Source organism: Buteo buteo, chromosome 19 (assembly GCF_964188355.1).
Source record: "Buteo buteo chromosome 19, bButBut1.hap1.1, whole genome shotgun sequence".
Taxonomy (NCBI): domain Eukaryota; kingdom Metazoa; phylum Chordata; class Aves; order Accipitriformes; family Accipitridae; genus Buteo; species Buteo buteo.
In genome coordinates, this window is record NC_134189.1 from 28,918,916 (window position 1) to 28,941,086 (window position 22,171).

The 22,171-nt window shown below is 41.6% G+C and overlaps 1 protein-coding gene across 1 annotated transcript in view; it reads left to right on the forward strand.

Annotated features, from left to right (window-relative positions):
- The window catches only part of SCUBE1 (signal peptide, CUB domain and EGF like domain containing 1), a 210,821-nt gene that overhangs the window by 172,087 nt on the left and 16,563 nt on the right, over nt 1–22,171 (forward strand). Inside the window, exons 9-13 of the mRNA XM_075051294.1 lie at nt 9,414–9,530; nt 14,068–14,190; nt 17,621–17,740; nt 19,365–19,457; nt 20,994–21,110. Coding sequence (XP_074907395.1) covers nt 9,414–9,530; nt 14,068–14,190; nt 17,621–17,740; nt 19,365–19,457; nt 20,994–21,110 — 570 coding nt within the window. The remainder of the gene's footprint in view (nt 1–9,413; nt 9,531–14,067; nt 14,191–17,620; nt 17,741–19,364; nt 19,458–20,993; nt 21,111–22,171) is intronic.

The window sequence follows — 22,171 nt, forward strand, 5'->3', positions numbered from 1 at the left end:
AATTTTTGAAAGAAACTGAAAAGAGAAGGGAAAATTAATTTGTTGGTCCGTGAGATCACATAAAACTCCCTTGGAAGAGTTCCTAAAGAAAGGATTGTATTTACTCTGGAGAGGGAGCAAACAGTTTAGGCCTACAATTTTATTGCCAAGTCTCATTTTTTAACCTGCTTTCCTTCTGTTTTCAAATCCCAGAGGTAGCACAGTGGTTCCCAGAAAGTGCAACTGGTCTCTTTTGATAAGGTCTGATAGCAGAGATAAAGAAAATGAGCTGCCATTTACCTTTAAAGACTCTCCCAAAGGTACTGTCTTGTTCTTCCCAATAGCAGTTCCCTTTGCTGTCACTTCTAGGTAAACAGTGGGAAACCAGTTTTTCTGACATTAATGAGGGTGATGAGTTTGCTGGGCTAAGAGTTGTCCCCTTGGTGCATAGCATCAGAGAAGGATCTGACTACTGCAGTTCCCCTAACAACTGAAGGGGCCAGTGAAAGATTACTGTCTTCTGAACTGAGCTGCTCTGGTGATATGAATTAATAGAGGCAGCCAGCCAGCCCAAGGGGACTACTTAGTTGGAATCTTGCTTTCTTGTTTGTAACCTCAGACCCAACAAAATAATATGAGGAATATATCAAGAGGTACCTGCTGATTCCTGAAAGGGTCAGGTATGCATTACACTCTTTTAAGAGAAATTATTCAGCCTTTACCAAATTTAGCAATTAAAAAGGATCACACCAATTTAAACTCTAAAAATTAAACTGATGGAGAAGATTGAGAGATCAGTCCAGGTAAACACCTAGACAGTCCTTTCTGGAACAGAGATGCTTTGGAGGTTACCAAGCAAAATGCTAGAGGCTGCTTAAGTGCAGGAGGTCAGACTAAATGAGTATGGTTGTCTTGCTGGCATTAAATGTACTCATTCTATCAAAATAAACATCCAGTTTGTGTCCAGACTGCTAAGACTTGGAAGACATCATTCAACTTTGGGCATGTAGCAGAAGTGTGAGAACACACAGAGAAGGGAGGAATCAGTGATGCCCAAATATTCCTTAGAGCGAAATAAGAGTATCTAAAATCATCAGACCATAATGGTAGACAACAGAGGCAACTGGGGCTCCCTAAACTGCACTTGCACCAGAGCTATAGAGTGTTAATACTGCATTTAGTACTGTTTGAAGACAGACAAAGACACAGCCTCTCTTAAGAGTGATCAGCAGTTTGACAGCCTCCAGAACAGAGATACCGAGTTATTGAACTTCCTACAGGTACAGATGGGCTGGGAGGAAGATGAAGACAAGCTGTTTGCAGGATCTCGATATACTGAATAAAAACATACCAATATAAAAGGATACTGAGGCCATGAGGCAGAACTAGGTAGACGATAACACTAGTGGTCTTTAGTACAGCTATGGATTGGAAGGGATAGAATTCCCACTCCAGGTGTTGCATACCATGCTGGATTAAACAAGTGGAAACTGTGACCTGGTTGCATCTCCCAGGGCATTTGGCTGTTTGGGAGAGCACTTCTTGCTTAGCTACCCTGGAAGAGCTGGCAGGCTCAAGGTCCATGGAGACCCTACTGCTGTGGCAGAAGCTCAGGCTGCTAAGTAGCTTGCAATAAAGCAGCCGCTTTAGGGTGTTGAACCCAGAGGAAGGAATGTGTTATAATTACTAAAGTCCGTGTTAAGCCACTGCCATGCTAGAAGGTGTTACCCTCTCGGGCAGCAAGTACCTTGTGTGGGTTGCAGAGCAGAATCGAAATTGAGCCCAAATTCCTCCAGTGGGAATGTGACCGGAGGCACATCTGCATGACCCTGGTGCCACTGCAGGTCCTCATTGACTTCGTGGTTCCCATGTGGACCAAGGCATGGACTTGCTTATATCATTCCTGCTTAAGGCTGTTGCTAGAGATCAGAGACATACTGTTTGGTACGAGTGAGTCAAGGGTACAATTAAATGCTTTGTCTGGTCTGGGGAAACTAGATTAGCTCTAATTTGCTACAAGGAAATTTCTGTTCCTGTACTGAACCATGGCAGCATGTTTAAATAATGCATGGACCAGTGATCTTACCTGTATTAGAGTGAGCAGGAACCAAAGAGTCTGCAGAATTTGTCACTGGCCGCTACTGTGTGCCTATCCCTGAAGCTGAGTAATAGTCATTTCATTTTGTACTGCTAAGTCCTTGAAATACCTCCTCTGTGGGATGCTTATGTAATAAGTCACAGGTTTCTAATTATTTATTGCTTCTGTCTTAAGTATATTTTGCAGGTTTCTTTTGCAGTTTATATACATTTATTTGGTTTACTACCGCTTTGCATTCTAAGAACAAATCATCTCTAATAAAAAGCACATTTCCTTGCAAGCAGAATCAATTTCCTTCAGAAGGCTTTCATTCCCTGATTAGTGTGTTACATTTGGTCTTCACTAATCACATAGTTAACTGTGAGCAATAAAGTTCTTAAATAAATAAATGCTCTGGTCCAAGTCAACATTAGTCATAATGGACAGTTTCCCACTTTAAATTTCTGAAATACAAGATGTGACTGTGCTACTTAGGCACTTACATTCACAGTAAAAGTATAGCAGTTAATGCCAGATCTGTTTTTTCTGCAGGTCATTTGTATGTTATCAACAACTAAGTCTTAGCAACAAGTTGTCTTGATTGCAAGTCAGCAATGCAGTGGGAAGTTTAAATGGGTGTGGGTTTTCAGCTACTTTTAAAGGTTTGGGGTTATGGCTTCCCCCCCCCCCACCCCCCCACTTTATGTTAGCCTGCTCCAGAAGCACTCATTGGGAAGGTAATGAAGTAGAAGGTTTGTACATTACTACATCCTTCTGTGCTTCCTCTTCATTGGTTTTATTGTTGTAGACTTTGAAACATAAGGAGAAGTTAGCTGTAAGCCATTCCTTCTGGTCAGTGTTGGATGTGTATTAGAGAGTTATGTTCTCAGATGGAGGATGCATTTTTACTAACTGTGAACAGGGGTAAGTCACTGTGGATCAGAAAACGTGAGATGTGGTGGAAAGCCCATCATATGGCTGCTGTAGCAAAATAATGCCTTTCCCAATACTGAATTTAAACCAGCATTTGTTGGAGAACGTAGCTTGAATCATGACTCCCTGTGGTCCAGCAACCACTCAGATTAAGATATGTGGTTTCCCTAATGTCCGTCAAATATTGTTGGAAACCATGCTGGCTAGGCTGTAAGGTGAACAACATTACATGGGTGGTATCGGTTCCCTGCAGAAATCAGAGGGGATGGGGGGAAGGCAGAAAATAACTTCCAGCCAAAATACATATAAAAAAGCATTAGTGTTTATTTTAAAAACATCATGTAACACTTCTTTAGAGTTTCTATGTATGTGTGCTTAATGAATGAGAAAAAGGCTCTGTTTCTTAGAGGAGCTGATGACTTCGAAGCTGAGAAATGTGAACACAAAACGTTCTGACTAGCCTTGAGTTTGGCTTGTGTGCATGATCAGTTGAGTGGGGTACTTCACACTGAGTCCACGTTTGGCTTCGGGGTTAAAAATAAACCAAGGGTGTGTGAGACAGACAAAATAAAACTATGTATTGTGGACTTCTGCCTTAGGAGAATGTGGCCACGTTAGGAGATAACTCCACTGTACTGAGCAGCAGCTTTGCTGTGCACAGCACGGTGGGACACCTGGGTATCCCTTCCAGCCTGGGGGTCAAACACCACTAACACATCAATCTGAAAACCACAGATTCCTTTCTCTGTACGTTCTTCACAGCACCCTGGGCAGCAGTCACACTATATATATATAAATCTGCTGCCATAATGAAGGTATATTTAATCTTACTGGGAGGACTGGGAGTGTATGGAGTCATGACTGTGATAGCACCTCAAAGTGTTACTGTAATATTGTGACCATTTTTGACTGAAGTGATCTACCAGCATTCAGGGTGTCATGAGTCACTTCTACTGATGAAGGAATTGACAGTAGAGATAGATATTTCCTTTTCTTTTTGTTTTACTTTCTATTTCTGAGCAAAAGGTACATATTTTCTGTTTTATTTCTATTTGAAATAGTATATTTACATTTAATGTATATATTTTGCCTATATGCAGTGACCTACTACTTTATGTCTTGCCTCACTGAACAGACAAACCAAATATAAGATGTGTTCTTTGCTTACAGTGTCCAGAATTGTTACAGTCTGCACTTTGTCCCAAATCCCTGTTAGAGCTTTTATTGTTTGCCTTTGAGCCCCTCCCATCTTGTTCTCTGTAGCACAAATAGCACCATCGAATAACAGTGATCTCCCCTTGCCATGCTTATTTTCAGACCACATGAAAAATACTCCAAGCAGCAAGACCAAACTCTTATTCAAGCATCATATGTGGCCTGTGTTTTGGAACAAGGCTCCCAGTTTCATAAATTAGCCTAGTTGCTTAGTGTATGTCTCGGAGAAAAGCTGTCGTGATTACCACTAGTTTTCTCTAACCAATTTCTTCACTTGTTATTAATATTAACAAACAAAATTATATTAAGGGGGGGGGGGGGAAGTCCTTATTTTTGCAGTAAATTTTTAATGTGGGATTGGGCAAACTGGGCATTGAATCGTTCAGTTCTATAACCACAACCCCCAAATCGCACGTGTACCTCTGCGCAAGTGAATTTTGCATGTCCGTTCTGTCAGGGAGTCATAGCAGTTTCTACATCAGTTTGCAGTCATCAAAACATCTATAAATCCAGTGCTATTTGCCAGCCTCACCTGTGTATGTTTAGTGTTGAGCTGCTTGCTTGCAATGCTAATGCTTTTTGGAAATGTCCTGCTTTACACTTTGATTTCCTGATCGTTGGTTTCTTTTAATTACTCTGAAATTTCTTTTAGAGAAGAAAGCAATGACAATCAAGAATACAGGGGACTGCATTTGAGGACTAGAAACAGAGTACAGAAAGGGGCCTTTCACTCCAGAGCTGCTGGTAGGAATCCAGCTCAGGTTCAGACTTCGCAAAAATCATTGCTGTGTGATGGCTTCTTGGTGCCCTGTACTCTACATCCACAAATGAGTCAGTGTCCACATCACACAAACCACCAGAACAATTGGTGCTACTGTAATTGGGCCTACTGGCAGAATCAGTGGAAAGGGCAGGGACTTGAATGAGCATGGAAAATGAGCGGCGTTCTCCCTGCTCCCTCAGGTCACCTTTGAGAGACATCTGTGTGAGGAAACGTAGAAGAAATCTGATCTGTGGTAGCTGCCTTCTGGAGATAGATGGAAGACTTTACTTTCTAGTACTGACAATCCGACACCCACTAACACATTACATTCAAGAAAAATAAAGATCATGATGGGATCGTTTAAGGAGTGAAAGCACGAACTAAAAAAAATATGCTCAGTATGATTGAAAAATAAACAATAAAATCCAAATGTTGACTAGAAATAATAGGAACAGAGCCAAACAAATATTATCAGGCGTGACCACCGTTGGCAGCGATTGCTTCCCTCAAAAACACAGGGAAATCCTGCTCTTTTATTAAACCGTTGAACAATCTCTTCGAGTTGAATCCCTCCTAGGCAAAAATACAGGAGTGATTCCACTGTTCACACATTCTCTTTGGAGATGAGAACATGGATTGATAGAAGAGATGCTGGACTTCATTCAGCCTGAGGTGATGCCTCAATGTCATGGAAAGAGTGACTGGCGGGAGAGCTCTGGGCAGAGCAGGACACCATAAAGAGAGTGCCTTTGGAGAGAGCTGGGACTGCCGGCGGGGTTGGAAGGGACCTCTGGAGGTCCTTCTGCTCCAGCCCCTGAGCTTGGCCCTTCCACTGCCTCACCTGCTGTGGGGTAGGGAGGTCCTCATCCTGGAATTTATCTGGTACCATTAGTAATCCTAAAAAAAACTGCCTCTGGCAGGAAGCTAATCATGCACTAATCGGAGATTAATTTAGCCCCATAGTTCCTGTAAGCTTCAAACAGTTAAGCTGTGAATATGTCTCTTAATATGCTGAAATGACACAATCGCATATGCTGATTACAGTGGTGAATGTGATATGAATTTTTGACTAAGTGAAAGTAAAAAGAATGTGTTTGATGTCAAATAAGTGCATTAGCAAATCTGAAATGTTCTGAGACAGCTTGGACTGTTTGTGAATTCGTGCCAAATTCAACTAAAAATAGAATAGAAACTTCAACCTCGAGTTGAAGTTTTCCACTGCAGTTCCTCGAAAACAAAACATTTTGACTTTTCATGTTAAAACAGTTCAAAAACTTAATTTAAATAACTTTAAATCGTGTTAAGAGTGCCTCAGACCCAGAAAGTTAATTCCTCAGTATTTATTTTGGTGTGTGGAAGGGGGGAAATTCAGATGAACCCAATAGGAAAATGCATGTGGTTTTGCATGTGTACATGTGCTGGGCGGGGGGATGTTGACCACAAAACTGGAAGAGAAATTATTTGTTCTCAGTTCTTTAGCTGTAACCTGCCACATCTCTGCTTTTGTACTTTGGGGCTTCTCTTCAGTAGATAATGCTACCAGATTGTGTGGTGTTGTTTGTACAGAGGAGACAAGATTCAGACACTTACGTTCGTTGCCAGTTGCGTGGTAAGCAGGATTTGAAACCCTGGGCTGCGAAGGTGAAACCAGGTGTAACTCCCTGCTCCCCAGCTTCCTACGAGAGAAACCTCTGTCGTGAGGGTGGTGGGAAATAAGCACATCCTTTCAGGGTAAATATGGAGAAGTATTGTGGAGCACCACAGAGGTGTGAGGGCCAACTTCAAAGTTTCTGGTAGCGAGGGGATAACAGGGCCCAGAGCACACATTTCAGGGTTTTTAAAAAAAAAAGGCGAGAAGATTTCAGCATCCTGTATCGCACCGCTGGGTTTTTTTAGTGAAGAGTATGTGGTGCATATTTTTCCCTTTTCTATGACCAGTGCTGAATTCCTCAGGGGACTGGTGATTCTGCAGATAGGTGCTGCGGAAAGCTGGGTCCCTCAGGCAGTGCCTGGCTCTACCTTCCACAGGCAGGGAGGAGAGGGGCCGGGGGGCAAGGAAAAATCTGCGTGGAGGCTTTCCGTGTTTGGTCAGCCAAAGCAAGATGCTGAATTCAGCAGAGGTTGAATTTATGAGAACAGCAGCAGGAGGTGGGATGAGGGGTTTAAATGGCGAAAAAGCTTTTAATAGCGGTCTTTGTATTATAATAAAAGTGTTTGTTTCAGCATCTCTGCCAGCCAGTGTAAGCAATATAAGTTTATGAGTAGCTGATACTTCATGTAATAGAAATGCATTTGTCCATCGTGAGTGCCTGTTACTTGGCAAGCAGATGACTGGTCATACTGTTAGGCAGACTGTTGTTTCCACAGGCAAAGAGGGACGTGCATTCTTCTTAATGTGAAGAAAAACTTGTAAAGGCCTAAGCCATAATGTGTAACAACACAAAGCGGTATGTGTGAAAGCAACGCGTAAACCCCATTGACTAAACTAGTACAGGATAAGATCACTATTGAGAAATATGAAATAATTAGTTTTGAAAAAGAGCCTTCCAAGGTAAGTCAGAGGCCAGAAAATGAACTGCTTTTGTAAATTTCCTGCAATACCATATAGAGAACAAGGTTACACATGAATGAAACCATGATGTAGATTTGGCTTCTTATGCATTAAAAATCCTTTAAAACTATAACTCTAGTGTTCATTCCCAAATGATTTCACTTCATGTATTTATTTAGAGAAAACTGAAACAGTTTGCCATTTATGTGTATTCAAAAGCTGCATATTTCCAAGACTATAAAGGAAACCATAAAAAGAAATTACTTTCAGAAATCAAATAATGATATTTTAAAATGCATAGGAAAATGCATTAAAAATTAAATAGATGTAAAAAAGGTAAAATCTCAGTTGTCCTTTTTTTGCTACTTGATCATAACAAGGGATTGTGGTGCACACATAAAAACCAGATAGCGTAGATTTTTGTTTATCATGTGTATTTCATTTTATGTTATGCATTTGCCTGAAGAGTTGCTTTCCACGTTGTGAATTCTCTTTTGTGTGAATGTTTTGAAACACTTAAAATTGGAGATCATATAAAACATAGCTGTTTACAGCATTCTAAATTTTGTGCATAAACTCTCACACAGATTTTGGGTTTGTGTACACATTCACAAAGTCTTAATTTTATAGTTCTTGAAGTTAAGTACTTGCATTTATAATAGGATGAGACCTAGAATGTTTCATTAAACATCAAAACTATATCAGTAATACTTGGATATAGGAACTGGGTAGCATACCCGTAAGTATTGGTGAGTTTTCAAGTTTTTTCAAGCACCCACAGCTTTCTAAGCATGTACAATATGAAAGTCCAAGTTATATATAGTAACGGTGTTGCTCAGATTATGTTCTTAATAAGCAACTCTAGAAAGTGTGCAAGCTGTTAGAGGAATACTATTCCATTCATTTATACTTCAGGAATATTGGAGGAATGAGATTTGTTGAAATTACTACTCTCAAATAATGTCATTGTATTAATTTCTCTGACCTTTTAACAGAAAAATTAATCACTGAAGAGGTTTTTTTAAAAAACAATTGTCTGAGGATAAAATTCCCTCAAAAGTGTTGTTATTTTGCACACATTGCTATTTAAGGTACCTTTAATGTAACGGTTTTCAGCAAGTCCCTTCCATCGTGACTACTGTCAAATAAACTTTTACATCACCCTGCTCAGCAAAACCTTTGTACTACCTTTGAAACAACGTGCTGTTAACTGCTTGCTTTATAGGCTGGTGGATGGAAGAGACTGTGTAAATAAGGGTTTCACATTAGTGAGCAGTGATAATTGGAGATGCCTCACTTTTTTAAGGGGAAGAGGTCAAATTTTCTTGAATTAGCTAGAATGTGGACCTTGGACTAAGATTTCCTGTGTCCTAGGTGCAGCCTGTCTGTCCCTGATACTGACTTACTCTGGGGCAGTGTTTTCCTTACTCCCTTGTAGCTGTGGAGCAGTCTGTACAGTCTTGTGTAGGCAGAGCAGAAGTCTGCGAGTGACTCCCTGTCCTGGTGGGCGACATGTCAGAGGAATAGTCAATGAAAGAGGGAATGACTTGATTCAACCCAAAACTTTTTTCCATTGTGCCGCTAACCCCCACAAACCTTCATACCTCCACAGCCCTGCTGGGTAGATGTAATCAGAAGTTAAAGGTTGCCATCTAATGGGGAACTTATATAATACAGTCTTCATGTTTTAAATCCTCTCTTCTTGACTTTCTCTATGTACCTGCATGTCCTTTCTTTAAAAGGCACCAGAGGAATGAGAATGAAATTTTCCTCAGATTTTACTTGGGATGATACCTGATACTTTATCAGTAACAAGATGTTGCAACTGAATGTGAAATTCCAGCCATTCAGTTTAACTGAATTCTAATTTCTTAATGCTTTTTCTATGAATTCAGATATAGATGAGTGTTCCTTCGAAAGGACCTGTGATCACACCTGCATCAACTACCCTGGAAGCTTTGAATGTCTCTGCCATAAAGGCTACACCTTGTATGGACTGACGCACTGTGGAGGTTTGGAAACTAAGTTTTGCTTATCTATTTGTTTGTTTGCTTTGTGAACTGTTTACTGAGCCACACCTTCTTTTAGCTGAAGGTTTTAGAACTGAAAACGATAAACCAATAAAGTTAAAATGAAGTTAAAATAAAGCTAAAATAGCATGAGCTAGGTATGACTAAAATTTGAGCATCTCAAATTTGTTGAAGCGTTCCCAGAAGAACATTAATAAAAAGCAATGGCCACAACATTTTTGTGATAGTGGTACATATCAGCCTCAGTATAGACCAGAAGCCTGCAGCTGTGACACTTGCATCCACTGCTGCATGGATGCAGCCGTTCTTCCACAACCATCGCAAAGCAGCCTCATGGCTGGGGTTCATCGCACTCTACAGGGTAAAGCTCCTTATAGAGTTTACAAGCACAGAGTACCAGTCGGTACTTCCACAGGACTGAGGTTAGTCACAATTGTATTTACAGAAGAAGGGCTTCAAATGATGGGCAACAAAGAGAATATGAGAAGGATGTCAGTTTTGCAAAGTTTACAAATTTTGGCTCTGTTGGTATTTGTCCTGACCAGTCTGTGACATAAACTGCCTGCGAAACTCATAATGGAAGGCTGTGGGGTACCTTCTTCCCACCTTCTGTGGAGCTACTTCAGCTCTTCAACCTTTTTGGCGTAACTGGAAAGAAGTAGTGCTGTAATGTTTGGTTATCCAGGAGAGGGATATTTAAGTGCATCACAGGGCAGTATTACCACAATGACCAAATTAGAGGTTCAACTTCTACTTGATCAAGGCAGGAGAATTTCAGAGCACTCTAAGTCCAATGTTTGCCAGGGGTATCACAGTATGAGACTGCCTGCCACCGGCCCAGCTAACACCCCTGGGTATCACTGTGGTCTCCTACCTGAACATTTAATAAGTGGGGTAGGTTTTGATTGTGTTCAGAACAGAACACAGGTCAAAGGAGAGCAAAGTGGTTTTTTGAGGGATTTGTTAAGTGTATTAAGTCCAAATTATGCTTTTAAGCAATCAGGTCAGCATTACAGAAACAAAAGTGGAAAGAGGAAATTATAATAAAACCTGAAAGCCCTGAATCTAAATCACTTGTCAGAAAATACTGACACAAAATAAACTCTCCATGCTACTTTTAAATGTAAAAAACTAAATGGTTTTGTTTAGTTAAAATATGGCTAATAGTTGATTATTTAATTATTCAAGAGACAAACTAAGTAAAGCTTGCATCATACTATAAACAAAGCCCTGACTTTAAATCCACGAAAGCCATGTATTCAGGCCAGGTTCTGATCTGAGTCAAACTTAGCCCAGGGAAAGCACACCAGAGGAATTGCTGAGAACAGTGTTGGGCCATAATGGCTCTTAATTTGTGGTGCATATTATATGCAAGAGTTATCCTCTATGTATTCCTAAGTAAATCGTGCTACAGACTGAGCCAAAAAGATACAGTTAAAAGCTGATGTTTGTTTGTTCCCATGTGGTTCGGTTTGTGCTATGCAAACTGATGTAGCAGAAACAGATGCTAGCTCCTCACTTCTGTCTGAGCACTGAGTTCACCTGATTTTGTAGGGTGAACGTGAGACACTGCTAATGATATCTCTGCCTGGCTTCTCTTTGGGAGAAAGGCGTAGGAGGTGTGTGCTGGTATCTCTTGTATAGAGCAGGATAAGTAATGGATTCACTGTACAGTAGAGGCAGGCAGGAAGAGAAATAGGAGTCCATCTAAGGGAATAGTTTGGAAGAAGACACCACATGAGGGCAGTTCTGAAAGCAAAGTCAGTGTCTGAAAGTTTTGGGGACCTATGGAGGGATCAGTAGAGAGACTGATCTTCAGTATCACTGTTAATTCCTTAATGACTTAATGTATGTATTAATTTAGGGAAAGCCTCAAAGTTTGGGCTTCAGCCTCAGACTTTAAATAATCTTCAGCCTCTGTTCAGCTTCAGTCTTTTAAATAAGACTGAAGTAGGACCAAAACTCTAACTGGAAATACTCAGTGCTGAACTTTGGGCACAAACATAACCAGATCCAAACCTCCTGCTTTTTTCCATAATGGACAGATCCAAAATCACAGCTCTGAATCCAGACTTTTCCAGCCCTGAGCTTTGCTACTCAGGCCTATCATTAGTTTTAGTCAGCCCCTGGAGAGTGATGTTTACAGTGGAACAAATAACTTACCCTGGCTGCCATCCATGTGGCACTGAGCAGAAGTCAAAACTAGGGAGAATTAATGAGAACCTTCAAAAAGATTTGGTGCAGGCTTGCCTCTTAGTAAGCTTTCTCTCCGTCTTGCTTCCCTTCTACTAGTAATTAACAAACCACGTGGCAACGTCCTTGTTCTGGGCCTTCCATGCTGAGGGACAACCTTTGTTGCTCTCTCTGGGATCCTTTTCATGTCAGTTCTTGAAATAAAAATCGTGTGTCATAAGAGGACCTTTTAGAAGGACAGTGCTAGCGCTTACACCACCTCTTTATGTAAAGCCCTACTTGCGGTATATGTTGGCTCGTTAAGTGACATTAGGAAAGTCAGTAGAATCTGTGGGACTGTTCAATGCCTCTGGGAATTCGGCTACTTATTCAGGAGCTTGGTTCTGGGCTGAGGTACTTGACGGCAAGAGCTCAGGTTTGAACAGTTTGGCCAGAGCTCAGTGGCAGAAGCACTGTCGACTAAATGTGTGTTTCGAAGTATGGGTTCACAGGTAGATCCCACTCAGCATAAGCCTGACCACTATGTACAAAATTGTCCCAGAGAAAGTTTTTTCTGGGACTATCTCCCTTGTCAGTGTTTGGAATTGCTGACCCAGGACCTCCAGAAGTCCTGACTCTGACCCAAATCATAACATTGTCTAGAAACATGCCTGTTGTATTAGGGTCTCTTTCTCAGTTTCTTTTATGCACGTACTCCATGTTTTCTAGATTTTTGCTTAACCACACAGGCTAAAATCTTGCATCAGAAAAAGAAAGCTTCTGTCTGGATTCCAGCAGCTGCCCTAGTAAACACTCCAATGTTCCCATCAAGTTCCCCAAGATGCCAGAGGAAAAGTTGGCTAATATGTGTGGGCCCACATTTGTTAACCAGTGCCTATGTGTGTGCTTCAGCCCAGTCCCTCGTCATCCCACCTCCTACCTGTACCTCACCCTCTGGCTTCAGGTGGGCTCACTGGGCTTCAGAACTGGGGCCTGGGAAGCACGGGCCTGAACTCAGACTGTGTTCCTGCAGACCAGACAGATTCAGGCAGTGCTAAGCACATGGCAATCGGAGTGCAAGCCTGGGCTCAGGCGTGGTTTGGAAAGGCAGTCACTCGGGCTGTGAGCATTCATGGCCAGACCTCCCTTAGAAGCACATTAAGTGACAATTTTCCTTCTACAGTTACATTTTGAGGCCTATCATTAAGCCAGAGTATTAGCAATTCAGTATATTTCATGTTGATTTGGCATCATTCTAGCTCATTTGAGCAGATGTCAAGTGGCACAACCTATGTGCCTTGTAAAAGTCTGTTACAGTAACGCTACTGTTTCAGCAAGCAGATGGGTCGCTGCGTCCAAAGGGCAGAAACCACTTGTTGTTGAGGTTAGTGCAGCACCTGAAATAACTGGGCTGTGGTTCATAACAAGGGCTTTTAGGTTATGGCTATACTAAAATTAAAGAGTCTGGAGCAGCAATGTGCAACTGGTGGTTCACAGGTGCCATACGACAGTTTTGGCCTGTGCCATCTAGTGCCCCAAGTGTGCTTGAGCATGATCCAGAGGTGAGTACATGGCAGCACAACGCCTGCTGAGCGTGATGGATAAACACCCTCTCTGGCGGTGGGTAGCGAGGAGACAAGAGATCAGCTGTGTTGGCACAAGTCTATAAATGCTGATTGCATGGAGTAAAAAGGATATACCTCGTATTGACTAAATACTTTTCTAATCTATCAACAATTGAAAGCGTTTATGTGGAATATCAGTGATAACATATCCTGTAATTGCTTTGCCTTCATGCAAGCTTTTACTGTTCATTTTTATTTGAGGAGTAGAAGACTGAATAAACTAGACTTCAGCTGCTAGGTTCCTATCAAATATATAGTTTCTCCTTCATCTGAATCATTTCTAAAAGCAAACTCTGTGAATCACTGTGGAGAATTTATCTCCCTGTTATGCAGAAGTGATCTAATCTCACGGATGTTTATGCCTTTGACATTTTTCCATATAATGTAATGTACATTATTGTCCAGATGCTGCAGACACTTTCGAGCATGTTTTGTATCTTGTGAGTACTTCCAAGAATTTCAGTGTAACTAGTCCTGGAAAGTAAATTGTATTGTATGCATAAATCCTTGAAAGAGTAGGAGCTATACATGTGTCTAAGGACAAATACATGCAATATGCACTAAAATTGTTTGACATGAGTATTGTCTGCATTTATATATCTTTGTATAGACTTAAATATAAAAGATATAGTAGAAACATATCCTTATGCACATATCTTAATGCACAGTTATACATGTGTACATATGGTTAATACTCTTCTCAACTTTAATTACATTTTCAGATATTGATGAATGCAGCATCAGCAATGGTAGCTGTGACTATGGGTGTCTTAATACAATGGGGAGCTATGAGTGTGTCTGTCCGCCTGGAAAGAAACTGCACTGGAATAAAAAGGACTGCGTTGGTAAGTGTGGGAGGCTGACGCAGAGGTGACTGTGGTGATGGTCCTGTTCTCCAGGAGGGTGAAAAAGCCTGTAGTTTTTTTGTGAGGGATGCTGCGTTTTCATAATATAGATCTCCAAATTCATTTTATAAACTCAGATGACACCTGATTGTATGGGGGTCCGTGGGGTAGGATATAACTGCAGGTGGATTAGAGAATGGGCAATGTGTTGGATTTTATTTGTGTTAATTTTTTTTTTTAATTTTGCAAGTCCGTTAACACAATGTAAGTCTTATTATTACTATTTAACGTATTTTATACTTTTGTCCTTGATTTGTCATTTGTACATCTCTGTAACCTCAGCTATAACTCTATTTCCATCTAAGACTAATTTAGACTATTCAAAATATTTAACTGTTTACAAGTAGGACATGGTATTCAGGTTAATATCTACATTCACAGCACTATACCCCAATTTTTCAAGTTATCTCAAGTATCCTGCTTAGTACAGAGTACTGACACTAGCTGTGTCAAAAGTATTAATTGCAATGAGCACAAATCCTGAGACCACTAAAATTATGACACTTGCTGCTAGTGCCACTTTGTGGCAGGTCTGAATTTCTGTATCCTTTAAGTAGATGACATTTTTCCTGGGGTCTTATTTGAAGCACAGCAAATCTAGGCCTTGGCTACAGCCATTCAAAGTATTTCTGTGAGATTCTGATTTTGTTTTCACATTTTTAATGGGAATGCCATACCATAGGTCTTTCATAGTCAAATTTAGGTTGTGGGATTTTTGTTTGGGTTTGGTGGTTTTTTTAACCACGAATAGCTTCTCATAGATACATTTGGGGCTGTTGCCTAATACCTAACTGGGAGGAAGGCAGAACAAGAAAGGGGGTGACCTTACTTAAGGGAATCCCTGCACATATTGAGGGAAAGCACTATAGTCTGGAGTAGAGAGCACCGCACTGGCCTCTTGCATGATCATGCAGTTGTGGCATTTTTTCACTTACATAGATACAGGGGTATGAAGAGCACTTTATAACCAAGGTGGGGTGGGGGGTGAGTATCTCAAGTTGGGTTTCAGCCTTTGCCACTGACTTTCTTCCTAACCACAGCTAAGTACTTCATTTTTCCTGCTCACCTTTATATATATTACCTTCCCTGCTATACAGAGAACGAAGTACTGTAGGAGTAAGACATGATTAACTCTGTTTTTTTAGTTTTCCACTAGGTCTCCCTTGCAATGTACCAGTTAGTCCTCTGGAAATGAGTTTGTAAATTAACAGCAGGGACTAAGATTTTTTTCAAGTCTAGTATATAGTTAGACCACAGAAGTTTTGTGCTATATTCCTTCTCAACCTACTAAGAATGCTGTTCCCAGGGTAAGAGGCTGTATTGGAAATATCTTCCTAGTTGTAAATTTCTCTTCATTATTTGTAATAGTCAGTTGGAAGATGGAAAATAGAGCACCCTTCGTTATTGATACACACCGTTTTATCTGATGAATTTAATGAGGCTTAAAATGAGTGTCATCTCCCTGCTGATCGCCTGCCTTTATTACCAACATTGTTTAGAGGAAACTGCATTCTACATTGTTATAAAAGCACAGTAAAAAGGAGGAGAATGATATGTAGTGATCCTGAATGCTACACGATTTGGAGACATTTGCAGTAGCAAAATCCTCTTTTGCTCAGCAATGACACGTTGCACTTGTGTTGTCTCCTCAGTCCAAAGAAATTTCTTTAAAAACGTCGCCAATGTAACATAAAAGACCTTAGGAGGGAGGTAAGTGGAGGATGATTATTCCCATATTTGAGATGTGAACATCAGGCTTGTTTAAGGGACTTGTATACATTTATATTTAACCAGCAGTGGGGCCAGGAACGTGAACCAGCTGGTGGCTGCTGGGACCCTTCTTCTGCACTCAAGCCAAGCCAGGCAAGGCTCATTCCAGCTGCTGCATTCAAATTGCCCTGTTTCATCCCAGCTTTTCTGGGCTCTTCCCAAACCCTGGCGGACCCAAACCAGTCTGCCTGCTGCAGCTCTGATCTCTCCCCTACCTTGGCATGGTTCAGTAGTGAGCTGACAGGTAGGAAGAAGGACATTTGCAGGAGCACAGTCATCCATGAGCAAAACAAGAGTCAGCCAAGTCCCTCCTGTAAGGTGAGCGTGTTTGGAAGAAGTAGCAAGGAACAGTCAGAGAAAAAGCGTATGTACCTGAACAGGTGTTTTTACAGGGCTGGAGCAAGAACTGCTCTCCAGACCCCTGGCTGAGATTTAACCAGCTGATGCAGTGTGAACTCTGCTTGAAGAGGTGCCCAGCTGCAGTTGGCCGGCAGTCAGTGCAGAGGTTAAATCTCTGGGGGAAAGGAGGGAAGCAGTGAGGCTGCCTCAGCACAGGTAGTGATGGCACCTGCCAGCTGAGAGTGAACCTTGTCGTCTGTGTGGAGAAAGATGTACTTAAGTAACACTTCAGTCCCAAAAGATGTCAAATCAAAATAAGTGCAGGATTATAATTATCAGTGGCATACCATCAGCTCAGGGTGAAGCACAGAGACTGGTCCAACTATTCATAACAACTTTGTCATTCCAGCTGAAACACAAACAGTCCCTTACCTAAATGCTAAGAGCATCTTGTGAGACCTGCAGGATACTCTGTTGTCATCCTGCCATGAAGCCAAGAGGAGAAGCTGGGTGTTTCCACGGCACGAGTCGCAATGTGCCTCATGTGGTGGGCGCTGATGAGAAATGGCCGATGTCTGTGTGTGTCACAGTGTCCCTTCTGGCATTCCTTGGATCATTTTGGCAGCAGCTGAAAGGACTGGTGAAAGGACAGCTGAAAGGACTGTCCGTCTCCATCCCAGCATGTCCTGCCTCGCCTCTGCCTGGTGGGGAAGTTTTCTACTAGAGAAGCTAGAGCATGAAGTTAATATTAAAAAGTCTGAGAGATTGAGAGAGAAGTGGAAAACACCATTTTAACAGTCATCTAAATAAACAGATCTTTGTGACAGTGACTCCTGTGCGTGGGGTGGTAGTTGGCCTGTTAAGCCAGAGAGCTGTGCCTCCAAAAGCGGGGACAGAACATCTCAGGTCATTAGTGTTACCTGTTGTTTCTGAGATCAAGACGTGCATGCAGAATTGTGCTCGTAATTAGAGACACACCTGCCTTCTGGAGTGCAGGTCTGGACCTGAGCAGTCCCAAAGTGGACGATAGGAGGGGAAGACTGATCTAGAGTTTAGGTCTAAAACTGTGAAGGAGTTTCAAGTCCTCAAGATCCAGATACTCTCTCCCCAATACGTGCTTACTTCAGAAATGCCTGGGCCTGTGATTTTGCTCTGTTGCCACTTCTACCTTTCCTCACCACTGTATGCAAGTGGACGCACAAGGTTCTGCGTTGGGCAGCGTCTGATTTTTTTTTCATTTCTCTTTTTTTTTTCTCCTCAGAGATGGTGAAATGTCTCCCAAATGCCAAACCAGCTCCCAAGGCTCAGCTAGTGTGTAGTAAGACAGGAGGCATAGAGAGCTGCTTCCTGTCATGCCCATCCAATACTCTTTTTGTTCCAGGTTTGTACAAAGTATTTGTCCTCCTAAGTCTAGAATGTGACTTGATGATTTTTCTCTGCTAACGTGTTCATGATTCTTGCATTCAGTTTTTGTTATGGACAGCTGTAAATGAGCAAAACCATACATCAAATTGGGCCAGACATGCACATCACCGAATACAAGAAAAGCTGATTGTCGGTTACATTAGAGGTCTCACCCTTTGTTTAATTTGCAAGAGTGGGGAAATTCTAACAAAAACTTCAGAGACAGGTCTACCTTAACCAGGATGGTACAAAAGAAAAATTCCAATATACTGAATTGCCCCGTCAAAAGCGAGGGAGAAAATGCACGGTTGATTTCAGTGAATTCCTACTAATTTTTAGTACCATATTTTTCAACTTGAGTTGAGTCCCCTGTGCCTATCCAGGCATCTGCTTAAAATGATGGACCCTGCATCACAGCCTGAAATACCCTGTAATTGTGCGATTGAGCAGGAGCAGAAACGAATCCCAAAGCAGAGGGTCCCCCTGGGAGGAACTCAGCTCAGCGAGCGCAGTCCGAGCCGGGGGCAGGAGGGGACGGGTGGGATACACTGGAAAACTTAATGCTGTGACTGCCACAGCACACAATCAAGCTCCCACACCAGCCAGGGTAGCGTAAAACTTCCATCAGCTCAGCCCCGGGCGCTGTGGTGCAGAGGATGACCTAGCAACAGCTCTAAACCTGTCTTACTGTCTCATACAAAATGGATACAACTAATTCTGTCTCAGGAGGCTGTATGGCAAAAAGGATCTCTCAGTATTAGTTGCTGCGGTTGCTGAGTTTTAATAAATTTTGCTGGTAATAGTTCAGCTGAGTGTTATTTATAGAAATCCAGGCATTTCATCTTATTCCACCACACGCACATCCCTTTTTTGTTGTTGATGTTGTATCATTTGCTACAGGTAATTGTCATCTACAGAGTTTTGCAGGGCAGGTGGGGCGGGGGGATTGCTGCTGCTTTTCCATATATGTTCTGGTTCTGACACAGGATTATTTTCCGCAAGAGTGTCTCTACTTTTCATGTTAGTCCTGGCATTATATGTGGTAGAGCTGTTCACACTTTATTTTCAGTTTAGCAGAGATTACTGGAACCATGCATTTATCTAATTTGTATGCACCAATACACAGTTTTATCTGTGCAATATGTAAACCCTGTTATGGTTCTAAGTATGTTATTTTTTGTTTCTGCCAATAAATTCTGTCAGAGTCTGAAGCTGAAATTATTATGAAAGTACATGATTTATTTTTTAAATTATAGAGATGATCAAAGCACAAGGACTCTGCCATGGACAAACACAAAATATTTTCTACTTGTGCACCATGGAATTATTTACAGCTAACCTCATGCCAAATTGTTTATAAAATGTAACATTTCAGTGCTGGAAGAAATGAAACAACACATGTAGTCAACACTGTGAAGCGGTAGCCCTTGGCAAACTATTTCAGCCATTTAAAATCCAAGTTCAGCACTTAAAATGTCTCCTTATTTACCAGTATTAATAACTTTGTTCAAGCACCGAACGTTAATGCTTGGTGTGACGAGGGGAGCAGACGCTTTGCAAGGCTGTTGCCACATGTGCTGACTGTGAGTTCTGCCCCGTAGATTCAGAGAACAGCTACACACTGAGCTGTGGCATTCCTGTCCAGCAAGGCAAGGCTCCACAGAAACGCAATGCGACCCTGCCCAGCTGCGCAGGTAGGTGCTCTCCTGCTCACCTGGTCCTTGGTGTCTAGGAGGTAGGTGATGGAGGTCCCCCAGACCATTTGGGAGTTGCAAGACGTACAGCTCTCAAGTTACACAAGGGCAGAATTAAGGTAGCCTGTGTTTCATCATGCACGCACTTGCTTTTTGGCAGCCTCTCCTTGGGGGCTGGAGCGTACTTAGTTGCCCTCCACTGTGGCATGGTGTTGGTAGGTCACTGTGGGAGTGGTGAAGGTTTGAGATATATTCAGTAAGGACATAGAGTAATTTATTTTCCGTAGTCCAGCAAGGCAGTAGCAAGCATATCAAAGTGGCATTTCTTCCCAGACTTGGAAGGGAGCCAGAGGGGCCCATCAGTAGCATAAGAGCAGAAGGCTACGGTGGGTCCCAGCCCTCACCTGCAAAGTCCTTCCTCAGGAGCACAGACCCTCCTACTGGGGATTCCCAATAAAAAGGTTATGAGGCTTTTATGAGTACATACTGTGTTTCATTCATCTTGTTCTCAGGAATGGCTGGATTATTTTTGCAGAGGCATTTCAAAATGTGTCTTAAAGCTGATGCTCGGCATAAAACAAAAGTTCAGCTCAAAATTGTGAAGTCTGGCAAAACTAGCAGCAGCTGAAACAGCATCTAGCAGTGGGAAGCGCAAGCCCACTTTAGGTATCATTACCTGCTGTACTTCTCTCCAATTTGCCAGTTTTCTAACTTTGTATTTCTTACGTATTTGGAATGCGTTAGGAGGTACGATGCTGTGGAGTGAGGTAACACGGCAGAGGATATGTCTGCCTGTGGCACAGGGGCAGGCTACCTCTATAGTCCTGGTCCGGCAAGGCCCTCCCAAGGAAGGAGGGACCCATGTTGCGGCACTTCCCTGCGACCACCCTCCACCTGCTCCAGGTCCTGTGGGCAGCCCGCAGCGGCTGGCAGGCGACGGGCCAGTCCCGGCCTTTTCCACCATGGGCTTAGCGAGGAAGTCGGCCAGCAGCTACATTTTCTAAGCAGTGCATGGCTGCATAACAGCCTTTAAAGTCACAAGACATAACTGGCTTGGATTTAAAGCTGAAGAATAAAGCTTGCAAGCCATAGACCACAGTCAAATAAAGACATTTGCTTTGGATGGTTTTCAACTGCCAACAGTGTAGCTCCACTAAATTAATCTTGTTCCTGGTTGGCGTTAGCAAGAGCAGAACTACAGCCAAGTAACATGGGAAGTCACAGACAGAGTCAGAAAAAAAAGGTAGGAATTAACCTTTTTTCATAGTAAGAGACAAATTCACCCAAATCCACTAAGATGTGCAGGCCTGCTGGAGGGGAAGCATATGTGCAGAGCATGTGCGATACTAGCAAATTCATTGATCTTTATGGGCTCGAGAGTGAGTGCTTATGTGAAAAAATGAACTCATGGAAATGGATCCGCTTGTACGCTGTCTTCTATGTCACAAGAAGACTTTTGAGTCTGATTTAAAAATAAGTTTCAGACTTCATTTCATCTGCATCCCAAATGATAGCTTTTTTACTTTATATCAACAGATTCATTAGCCCCTCCAATCAAGCAGAAAGCTCGTTTTAAAATTAAAGACGCAAAGTGCCATTTACGGCCTCGCAGCAAAGAAAAAACAAAAGATTCTGGGAAGCAAGCTGTTTCAGGTACGTGGTTTCTTCTAACATGTAAACAGCATTCTAATTTTTTGTTTGCTTGCTTGCTTGCTTGTTTGCATATTTTGTTTTCACACTGCAGATGGAAAAAAAAAAGTAATGGTTTTCATATTTGGATCTGAATTTAAGTTCAGGCCAAGGTTCACACTCTAGCTGAACAGTGCCTTGGGTTTGGATCTAACAGTGCTGAGGTGTCACCAGCTGCTTTGAAAAATCTTTGTTCAAAAGTACATGAGTTTGGAATTAAGCTGATCCTTTTTCTGGCATTGGTAATGGCAGAAATATCCTGAGACAAAAAGCAATGACCAATGCAAAGTTAGATGAAACAATGTCAGTTTGGTTTGGTTTAGTTTTCCCAAATGAGGTTTATAAAAGAAAACAAAAGCTGTTATTTATTTGCTTTATGGTGGATTAATATCCCATTGCAGCAGCAAAGACAACCCCTAAGTGGGAAAGTTATAATCAAAATCTGATGTTACATAGCCTTAGATCTTTTGTTATGTTGGAGTGAGTAGTTATGATGTTAGAAAAAATATTCAGAAAATTTAGACATAATTACCAAAAATCTGAAATGAAAAAAAAGTTCGTCTCAGGCTGAATCAAAGTAATCAAATGTTTTTAAAACTCAGTATGACTAGGTATGGGGTTCTATTAGTAGTAGTTTTGAACATCACTTTTAAAGTTGAACAAAAAAGAGGTTTTAAAAGTCATATGGATTTAACAGATCTTCATTACATTTATTTCTTGTCCTCCATCCCCTTGATATTATGACAGGGACAATTAAAGAGTGTTTGGCTGTTATTGCTGTGCATTTCCACAGCTTAAAATATTTGGAGTTCATTTTAAATTTAATATTAACTCAAAATTTTCCAGATTTTAATACACAGTATTGGTGTAATTGCAACAGCTCCTATTGTGGCTTAAAGCAATTTAGCAGCTTACAGCAAATGTCTGCTGGTGATATACTCTGTTGTGGATCTGTCTTACCACCACTTTTGCTAGTGAGTGAGGAGCCATATTTGAGCCCTGAACAGAGAAGAGTAAAAATAGCT